At 42.6% G+C, this 10,876-nt stretch overlaps 1 protein-coding gene across 1 annotated transcript; it reads right to left on the bottom strand.

Annotated features, from left to right (window-relative positions):
• Positions 1–1,567: 1,567 nt before the first annotated feature.
• s1pr5b (sphingosine-1-phosphate receptor 5b) lies at positions 1,568–6,103 on the bottom strand. The gene is made up of 2 exons (XM_086120915.1): positions 6,002–6,103; positions 1,568–4,840 (listed from the first exon to the last, which is right to left on the bottom strand). The coding sequence occupies exon 2, from the start codon at positions 4,662–4,664 to the stop codon at positions 3,432–3,434; it is 1,233 nt and encodes a 410-aa protein (XP_085977041.1). The 5' UTR covers positions 4,665–4,840; positions 6,002–6,103; the 3' UTR covers positions 1,568–3,431.
• Between the last annotated feature and the right edge of the window lie 4,773 nt (positions 6,104–10,876).

Here is a 10,876-nt window from a genome sequence, read left to right as displayed (position 1 = left end):
TGATACGTTTTCATGCAATGATTAACAGTTTTACTTTAATAGTCATTTGGTGGCCCTTCGGCATAAATTCCAACCCTATAGGTTGCAGTCGACACAACTGTCTATTCTACTTACAACCACAAGGTGGCAAGAAACACTGTAGATCAGGGGTCACCAACCTTTTTGAGAATGAGAGCTACTTCATTTGTCCTGATTGTGTGAAGGGCTACCAAATTGACACACGTTTGAAATAAAATTTATCCAAATTGCATTTAATAATATTAGAATGTGTTATTTTTAACACTTAATGATTTTAATTTTCAGGCTCTTGTCATCTTAAAGATGTCTCACAATACTGCCCATGTTTACATTTTTAAATAATAATTTCTACTAGCAAATCACAATCCTAGCACTGGCGGGCTATTGGTGTGGTCCTCACGGGCTACTTGGTGCCCGTGGGCACCACGTTGGTGACCCCTGCTGTAGATGCATGCAGAGCGTTTCAATCACAGCTCACACTGTTAGGCCGATGATCTGATTGAGCATGGCATTTTATCCTTCTAATCTTGTATTTTATCTTTTTATCTTTTTTTAAACACATCCATCCATCCATCCATCCATTTTCTAATCTGTTTATCCTCACAAGGGTCGTGGGCGTGCTGGAGCCCATCTCACCTGTCTTCGGGCAGTAGGCGGGGTACACCCTGAACTGATTGCCAGCCAATCACAGCTGATTAAACACATGACTTTCAAAATGTAATTTGATTCGAAACAAAGCAATGATATGATCTGACAAGCCTTGAAAAGGCCTTTCCTTAAAATTCCTCACTCAGTTGACTGCCCAAATCTGTCTTTCCTTCCACTCAATTGATCCCAGTTGCCTACTGTTTGATGTCCTTGCAGACATATTTTTCCAGTTCATTATTCTAAGGCTGCTCTGAGATAGGTTTGGTGTTATGTTTTCTGTTATAAATATCGTGTTGCTGAATAATCGCTCCAGAGGGCAGTTGAGTCTTTTGTAAATATGACTTTGTGACCTCTGTCAGTTTGGTTTGTTGCACCTGTTTTCTGAAGATGAGCCATGACTGGTTGTTACCTGAGCCCCGAGCAACTGGGATGTCACTTTCAGTTGACAGCAAGTGGCAAAATGGCTGTCCGCTGAGATGGACAAAAACGGATGGATTTTACTGCCTAACTCATATTACACAAACACAACATTAATCAGAATGCCCTGTTTAGACTCGTGGGGCAGCATTGAGCATATTAAAAAAAATAAAATTTGCATATTAAAAAAAAAATTAGGTTTGACATCCACTTTAACCTCATGGGTTGGCAGATGAAGGGGAAAAAGAAAGCTTGTTTATATGGTCACCCTTGGAATAAAAGGTGCGTTATATGGTGCGTAAAAGGTGTAGATGTAATACAGGTCAATGCCCTTACCAGATGTGAGACGAGGGGGCTCACTTCCTGTCGTGCTGCTTGTGGTTCTTCAAAAAGGCATCATGAACAATTTAAGAAAACATCCAAATAAACCCAATCCTAGAATAATTTTAAATACTTTATTAAAAAAAAAGAATCAATACCATACGCTGTTACAACACCTACATAATTTACTATACAACAGTAACCACAAGTTTTCAAAGAAAATGTTTCACAAAATAAATGACAGTATAAAAAAAAAACCAACAACGTTCCATCATTTGTCAATTAAGGTTCTGGCAGAGGACAAAAAAAACATTTGTACAAAAGTCTAATGCCAAACATAAAATAATAGAAAAGATGTGTTGGGTCTGTCACTGTATCCAAATACAACATTGTGCTTGTGTGGTTGAGCTTTTCAGTTGGGCTGACATTCAACTTTTTCAACTGGGCGCACAATGACTTCACTGTCATTTCAAAACGGTCTCCGCATCTCCCTCCCACGCAATGCATTGAAACTGTCTGTGGTCAAATCATGTGTGCATTTCTCTTTCCTGTTCATTTTCACCTTGCATTACAAACACAGTAAGCCAGACAGTCTATTTAGAACACTATACTTCACATGTCGGGCCTTCGATCTAGCAAAATCCATGTGTTTATGGAAGAACGAAATTCTGTTTATCTGTGTTGAATCGATGAGAAACCACACTGAAGCGTTGAAGAAAGCCATTCAAAGAAAGTCTGAATGTGATATTTACATTAGTCAGTAATTTGCTTCATCAAAGTGTCCTTCCAGGCTTGGATTCGAACCACAGAACCACACGAGTGCAAGCCAGTTTATCCATTCCCTTTGATATCTCAGTGCAAATTAGTTCACAAGTTGCCTTGTTCAGATTTGTGTGGCCTTGTCTCATCGTGCAAGTACATGTCATGGTTGGCTACAAGGGAACCAGTAATTGGTCTATAACAGGAATCGTTTAGATTCTGTAGCTTTGGGTGTTGGATTCTTGCATTTTTCGGTCACGGCGTGTCTTTGTTTTTCTGCTTCGAGTCTATTGTAATCCTTTTCCACTGCACGGTCCCAACTCGCCTCAAATCAGCTCTGCTCGCTGCTGTTTGGGTTGTTCGCTTTCACAAGTTGCAAACATCTATTTTCTGTTTCGCTGTTCCTCATTCAGGTCGCGACTGATCTGGAGTCTATCCCAGGCGATTTTGAGCGAGAAGCGGGTTACACCCAGAACTGGTTGCCAGCCAATCACAGGCCACATATAGACAAACAAGAATGTCGATTTATATTCACACCTATGGATAATTGAAATTTAAGTTGCTGCCCGGTGTTCAATCTTCCGTATCACCATGGTTGTCAGTCCGAAAACCAACCGGAAAAAAAATCTGTGACATCCTAACAAACAACAACAATGCTCTCCTGGATTTACTTCTCGGCTTGTGGCCTCGTGGTAAGGAAAACCATTTTTATCCAAGTGGACAACAACTGGTAAGCAAGGACCACTAAGAGACCAATATGGGTTTACATCAACCCATGTGGTGTCAACTTGGCACGCACCACACACTAAAATAGTACCTCGTACATCTCCTTTGGCCTGTGGTGAGTTGAGCGGATACCATGCAGTGGAAAAAGGGGTATTTGTCCTCCAAAAGGTGAGCTACATGTCTTCTGTAAAGTGCGAGCCAAGCCAACAAGTTTTAAGGCTGGGGTGTCAAACTCGTTTTTGTCGCGGGCCATCTTTTAGTTACCATTCCCCTTGGTGGGCCGTTATGACTGAAACCATATAAAACCATTTAAAGAAGTCACTTATTCAACTATTGTTGAAGTTACTGTAATGAGGGGTTTGGTAACAAGACGATGCTTACAATAACTCGCTATTATTTATTACATATGAGAATTTCAAATTTTGGAAGAGATTTTAGCAAGCATCATGGAAGCTGACATGTTTGATTTGCTTTTGCGGGCCACAGAAAATGATGTGGTGGACCAAATCTGTCCCCCGGGCCTTGAGTTTGACACCAGTGTCTTAAGACTTTAACAGTTTCGGATAGAGGGTCTTGATAGGAGACGGGCCGGTGACGACATTCCCAGAGGAAATTGTTGTCTCCGCCCCCGCCTCCAACTTCTGGGAGGGCACCTCTGTCTTACTGAAGCTGCACTCAAGGAAGGGCATGCCAATCTTCTTCACCTGGCCGTCCCTGGTCATGAGGCACGGCCGACAGAGCAGCCTCAGAATGGCTCTCCTCATGTCCTTGCTGGTCAGGGTGTAGATGATGGGGTTGAGTAGCGAGTTGACCATCGCGACTCCCAGAAAGTAGTCGGCCTTGAAGAGGAGGCGGCAGCTGCGCGTTGGGCAGAAGAAATCCAGGAGGAGGAGGAGAAAGAGAGGCAGCCAACATGCGATGAAGACACCCAACACGATGGTGACCGTCTTGAGGAGGGCGATGTACTTTTGGGACTTTCGGGCCAAGCCCTTTCTCATGCTGCTGGACAAGCCTAATCGCTGCCGTTGCGTATTGGTACGGACGATGCGGAAGACTCTGGCGTACAGGACCACGATGGCGAGGAGAACTGCACTAAAGACTGATACGCAGCACAGGATGTAGCTCTTGGCATAAAGAGGAAGCACGGTGGAGCACTGGTCCAGTCTATGGATGCAGTTCCATCCCAGGATTGGGAGGACGCCCAAAAAGGCCGCTAGAGCCCAACTCGCACAAATCAGCGCCAACATCCGCCCCCGCTTTGCACCGTGGTACGGCCTCATCGTCACCATGGTTACATGGCGTTCAATCGCAATGGCCAGCAGACTGATGACAGAGGCGGCCAGAGTGATGAAAACTCCTCCCTCCCTCAGGAACCACAGCAACGGCGTCAGCTGCAAAGTCTTCGGCCCGGACATGATGATGTTGGCCATGTAGGTAATCCCGGCCAGGAGGTCTGACAGAGTCAGGTTTCCCAGGAGGTAATACATGGGCAAGTGGAACTTCTTGTTCCTCCATATAGCCAGGAGAACCACGGCGTTCTCCAGCACGATGAGCAGACACACCACCAGGAAGGCGATGCCCTCGGGTCGGAGGCCGTCACGGTAACGGTCCCCCTGCAGCTTGCCCGTGTAGTTGTAATGTTCCATAATGACAGACTTGTCCTGATAATGCCAAAAGAACTGAAGATAGCCATAAGAGGAGAGTGTGGCGGAGGATGGCTGCATCACGGACGCAGTTGGGAAAGTCCCGGCAAGAGCAGGACTTGAAGCCTCCATAGTTTATGGTCCTTCTGCTTGGGCCGAGTGGCTATAAAGTCATTTCAGTTGACATGATTTTGGCCAGCATTATGGAAAAAGGTCCTTCAACACACTCGGGTATGAAATGATATTCATCTTTGTTTTGGTTGCTTAGCCACAAGAGGGAGCTATTGAGCCCTATTTTGTCCAGGCCACTGCAGGGGGAGAAAGGAGATACAGTATGTTGAATTGGTTAAAAAAAAAAAAAAAAGAATTCAACAAATTATGACATCAATACAATTTATTATAATACAAAAAAATGTGTAAAACGTGCTGTTATCATATTACATGACAGTCTTGCATAGAGCAGCATGCTGTGAGAAAAATACATTTTATTATTATCATGTGATTTAAATCAACTAAACCATTCCCAATCACTGTGATGTGGCGCCTTTGTGTGCCATGAGAGATCATCAGGTGTCCTTGTTGGGTGTGTTCAACATTCATGTGCCTTGGCTCAGATGAGGCTGGGAAATGCCGCTTCCAATGGTTATTATGTCATGTTGATGTCAAACCAATGTTTAGTCTCAAGTCTCAGTGTCACTTTAAGAACATGTCACTCAGTCACTCCACTCCACATCGTTTCAGACATGTGCACCCAATTTGAAAGAATGCAGCTGCACTGGCTGCGACACATCCACATCCAACTTTTATTGTATAGATGAAGTGTGTTTGAAGTAAGGCACATTGTAAATGTGCTTTAACCATCAGTGCCAAAGCACATAAGCAAACTATTATCATAAATTCGTCGCATATTTGTGCTTAAATTGTTATAAGCAGGGAAATTAAAGTCAATCAGAGGTAATTTGATCTGCATTCCTCAGGCTCCTTTGTGAGGTTGGGTGTTTTTGGGGTTTTTTTTTTTTTGCCTTCACGTCATATGTTAACATTTATTGTTTGGGGATAGTTCACACCTTTAGTGGTAATTAATTCAGTCTGCATGTTATTGGCAAGAACCCAATCGAAAGTTATTGTAAAATTGATAAGTCGTAAATACGAACAAATCATCCACTCAAATCAAATGACTAAATTACTCAATTAAGGATGTGTGCACTGAATCAGCCTTTTTTGCTGATCACAATAATATGTTCAAATAATAATTAGTAGTTTCCTTTTGAATCGCATCTAGCGCAATACTGTTTCACTAGTGAGCAGTCGACCGTGTTAAATTATTTCTCTTATTTAGTTAAAGTATTCTCCACACTGTTGATGCGAGACTACTATTCTGCATACACAACAAGTAAAAAGTAAAACTACTGTGGAAGACGTGTCATTTAAGAAATGAAGTAAACAAAGTAACCAAAAAGAATCAGTACCTTGAGAAGTGTCGCTTTAAGTTGCTTTTCAGAGGGACAGAATCCAAATGTGAGCATCCATCGACTGAGTCAAACTGACAAGCTTGCAGTGGGGTGGGAAGTAAGACCTCAGTCTAAACATGCAACAGCTCGAGGGGCTGGTCTAGCCTAAATTCATTCTCTCTCTCTCTCTCTCTCTCTCTCTCTCTCTCTCTGTCTCTCTCTCTCTCTCTCTCTCTGACCACCCCCACCCCACCCCTCTTTGCTCTCTTGGCCCTCACTATCAGATTAGGCTGCCTAAAGAACAGATAAACCACTGCAAAGCCCCTTAAAACTATTTGAACAAAGGAAGAAATAAGGAGGAATGATGCTGGCCAAGGCCAAACTATTATACGGTAATTCTATATAATTATTCATGGAAACACATGAATGTCCTTAAGGTCGTAGAAATCGCATTACACAGAAAATCCAAGCTGACTTCAGATCAGTGAGCAACTAAAGGATGAACTAGAAATCATATTGCTTTATTATTATTTTTTCCATGTTGTGTGTCGGTATTAGTTTTGGCAAAAAGGAACCAGAAATGGTTAGTTTTACGATATAGTGGTTAACTTCACTTGACACTTGTCTGACAGTTATGTTAAACAATTACTTAAAATATCCTGGGACAAATTTTTAGTTTAGAATACGGCTAGGTATCTGATGGACAGCACAGAAACTGAAACGGGCCAGCAACATGGAAAATAGTCACACATATCAAATTGGTGGTGGGCTTGGTCTTTCATGCATCATTGAAGTAAAATGCAGAAAAATACCTGTAGATCCACACGTTCAACTCAATTTATCCCGCAAAATGTTTCTTCTTCTTTGGTCTATGCCCCCAGTGCCCCACAACGCTGAGTGCAAATCCATTGAGCAAGCATTCTAAAAAAAACAACCAAAAAAAACTAATTAGCGGTGGTAACTATTGACAGGCAACACTTCTGATGTCTCAGACGCAACAGTTCAATTTGTGTGTCAAAGTTTTCATGATGTCACCACAACAAGCACAGCATTAAATCTCCAATGTGCACACATACGGAGCACAACATTGAAGTGTTAGGGGAGCAATTATGTCAATATGTTTTCCACCAAGCCATCCATTTCTATCGTGCTTTATCATGGCTGAGCTGGAGCCTATCCCAGATGAATATGGGTAAAAGGCAGGGACTCTGGACTGGTCGCCTGTCAATCAGAAGGCACATATTAACAAACGTGCACACTCACAACTGTGGACAATTTCGAATCTTCAACTAACCGAATGCAAGCGCCGGCCGGACCCAAGATTCCAACCCTGAAACTCAGGACGCAAAAGTGCTAACCGCTAGCCCACAAGTGTATTTTCTTTTTTCCGTAGTAAATCTTTGTTGGTGTTTTCCTGGCAGAACCGGTTTGGAAAAGGGAATTGGTTGGAAGCAATTCCAAAGCAAACACGGACAAAGAGCAATTGAGTTGACCTCTGTCCAAGTTAAATGTATTCCTGCCACGATTATTAACTGTAAAAAGCCCTCTTTACACATCCAGTGTGGCACATGAATGGAACTCCCATGGTCTCGTTCCCTTTGCCTCATGGTAGGATTTCATCATGCCGTAACACGCTCGCTGTACACGTTTGTGGATTGTCCCCTGCAGGGCCTGCGGAATGTTTACGAAGGCACAACAGAATGAAGCTTTTCATTTGTGGTTTCAAAGAGATTTTTGTTGCAAAGCGCCATCAATGACATACATCTTTTGAGAACACGCCGACGCGTAAAATCAAGCATTTTGTTCCGAGCTGCGCTATTTGTGTCTTTAAAAGCTACTCTCCTTTCCCACCCTCTGTGTTTTGACAGTTCGAAATCATACCCTTTATCCGGCTGCTCCTAGTAAATGCGCCATAGGGTCTAACTAATCAAACAGAAGCTTCGTGCCAGTAAACCTGTAGCCGCATTTAAGGATTACCTCTCAGATGATGAAGAATAGGAATAACCTTTCCAATATTTGTGCATTTATCGTCTGTCATTGCACCATATCTAATTATACTCCCGTGTGTGTTTTTCGTCCATGTTAAAAGAGTGACTGACGGGGTCAAGGGCCGGCCTTTTAAGCACCCGATAGTGTCAATGAGTAGGCCTGTTGACATACTTAAGTCAGTGAATCAAGAGGCTAAACAGTCACTCAGCACAAGACAAATCATGAAAAATTCAGCAGGCAGCGGCTCTTTTTATTGTCACACATACTGGAATGTCTTCTATTACTTTTGTGGAAATAAAAATAATGGAAAAGCCAGCAGATTTCTGTGCTGGATCAAGTTTGCAGTACGCAGCAGGTCCAGACAAAAGTATTTGGACGGCGAGCTGCGGCAACGACAAGCTTGTTGAGATCTCTGACAACAGGTTAAAAAAAATATACTGGGGAAAAAAAACAGTGTGTTGAATTTCCTCCGTTTTATTTTGTCAAGTGGCTGCACAAAATAAAATCCTCTGGATCCAGATACAGTGGTTCCTCTACATACGAAATTAATTGGTTTTGGAAGAAATTCGTCGAGACGCGTTTTCCATGTAAATGACCTAATTCGTTCCAAGCCCCCCCCCCCCCCCCCCCCAAAATTCAGACATAAATGTTTCGTAAAGCATAAAAATGCATCAAAATACGTAACAAATACATGTTACAATTAGATCATTGAACAATAAATGAGAGTTGTACATCATGTAAAAAACAAAGAGTAAAGAATAAAAAGTGATGCGTCCTCGTCGGGTTTTTTTTGCCCTCTTTAGCCCATGTTCTCTCTCAGAAGTGTTTTTTGCCTGGCATTTTGTAAAGAACTGATCCAAGGACATTCGCTTTTGTTGGCTTTTAACAATCCTTGTGCCTTGCAATATTCTTAGCCAATGGGATGCCAGGACGACGCTCAGTAATAACCAATAGCAGAGCAGCTATAGCTATGTTGCATTCTGCAAACTCGGAGCTGCGAGTAGCAGCCCATAGTGTGTTTTTACCATTTGTATCTTGACATTTCGTTCGTAACAGGAGGCAATATTTTCCTGTTGAGACGTTTCGTCACGAGAACATTTCGTATGAAGAGACGTACATAAGTAGAAGTACCACTGTACATTTTTTTTCAGTAGAAGAATGTTACGGCTCCGTTCAAGAAGGTCTGATGGACATATGAATGCAGTTGGCAGTATTGCAAATGTGGAATGTCCTTCAAGGATATACTTCTCCAATAAAAGAGGACACTGTTCCAAGTTAGCAGAGCCTCCAGCTCCAAAAAAAAATCTCATAAAGATAAGCATCATAGAAAATAGATGGGCAGATGAATGTTTTCATATCTGATAAATACACTTCAATTGGGAGGTTGCTTTTTCACATACTTTCCCCGCATCCATTCTTTCTTGACACCCCTCGTTGAGGCCGTTCCTTCTTTTGGAGCACACATTTTAGAATAGTTTTTGTGCCCCCCCAAATGTTGGTGGCATTCCAAACTTTTATGACCTTTATTGGCATGCTTATGCATCAAAGGCCAGTGAAGGACTTGAGGTTTCTGGACAGAACTTCCTTCCTCCAGCTCCAGTCTATGTTTTTGTAATGCTAAATGTCTCGCAGCACTCCACGCTGTCTGCATGCCATCGTGCGCTAGGAGGACGCCTGTTCGGAGGTCATTCGAGAGTAATATCCTGTCGGGGGTGATGCAGAGGCCTCACTTCAAAGCCTCAAATACATAGAAAAGGCCGTCTGACGCACCAATAGGAGTAGTCCAACAGATAAATGGAACGTAGCTAACCCCGGACAGGAAGGTCATGTTACCCTTTTTCATCTTTTTACATGTGCTGAGGAGGTTTGCTTGGGAAGAATGGAGCAAAATCAAAGCAGAAATGATGAAAAAAAAAAAGAAATGTGTTTTTTTATGCGTGGTAGTTGGCACCTGTGACGAAATGCACAATACCACCACGTAAAGAACAAGAGTGCAATCGTACAAAATTGGAGGCCCGCAGTCTACTTTTTTTTCCTCCTTCTCTCTTTATTAAACCTCATGTTTGTCTTTTTCCCACTCTACTTTAATTTACATCAACAACGGCTCTCGTATTCTTATTTTTGCCCACACGCACATTCACTCACTCACACCACTCTGACGCCGAACAAGCTGATCCTGGGTGTGGAAGTAATATTGACCTTGACGGACCAGCAATGGCTCCAACAGGAACCGTTTATAGTGCCGAGAGTGTATATTTTGACTCTGTAACCACAGCCGCCATGCGTAAGCGATTCCGGCAATGTTATAGCTTGTGTATGCAAGACATCCACTCTGGGATTAATAGTTCTGTGATATTCGTCCGAGTGTGTGGGAAGGAGTGGATGTCAGGAGGAGGTATATGAGGACCACCTACCGTGGAAAAGAGAAGATATCGTAGCCTTTGTCTGTTGTTTCTCAGACATGTCTGAAGAGGCAAAACTATAGCAGACAAAAAAAAGAAAAGAAAAAAGGAACATGGAGCCATTATGCCGACGAGAAGTATAAACAGGATTACAAATTGTAGGACACTCTTTGTAGCGATAATAGCATGAAGCCCTCCATCCATTTTCGACAATGATTGTCCTTATTCGGGTTGGGATGAGCTGGAGACGATCCCAGTTGACTTTGGCCAAGAGCTGGGGCATTCATATCACCACAGGGAGCCTTTGAAACGTCACCATTTCACCCCCCCCCCCCCCCCCCCAAAAAGTTTGGGATTTTCCATTCAACTCCATTTTCATTGTATTAAGTCGATGTTATGCTGTTCGAGTTCCCAGACTTTTCTTTGTCAATAAATTAGCTATCACCAGACAATGTACATGCAAATACCAAAATATGTGAGTTTGCTGACAGCATGGACATTT

This window comes from Hippocampus guttulatus, chromosome 9 (genome assembly GCF_054856545.1).
Source record: "Hippocampus guttulatus isolate MCC_2025c chromosome 9, RoL_Hgut_1.0, whole genome shotgun sequence".
Classification (NCBI taxonomy): Eukaryota; Metazoa; Chordata; class Actinopteri; order Syngnathiformes; family Syngnathidae; genus Hippocampus; species Hippocampus guttulatus.
The sequence above is the reverse complement of the archived record's forward strand: the minus strand, read 5'-3'. Positions and strand labels throughout refer to the sequence as shown.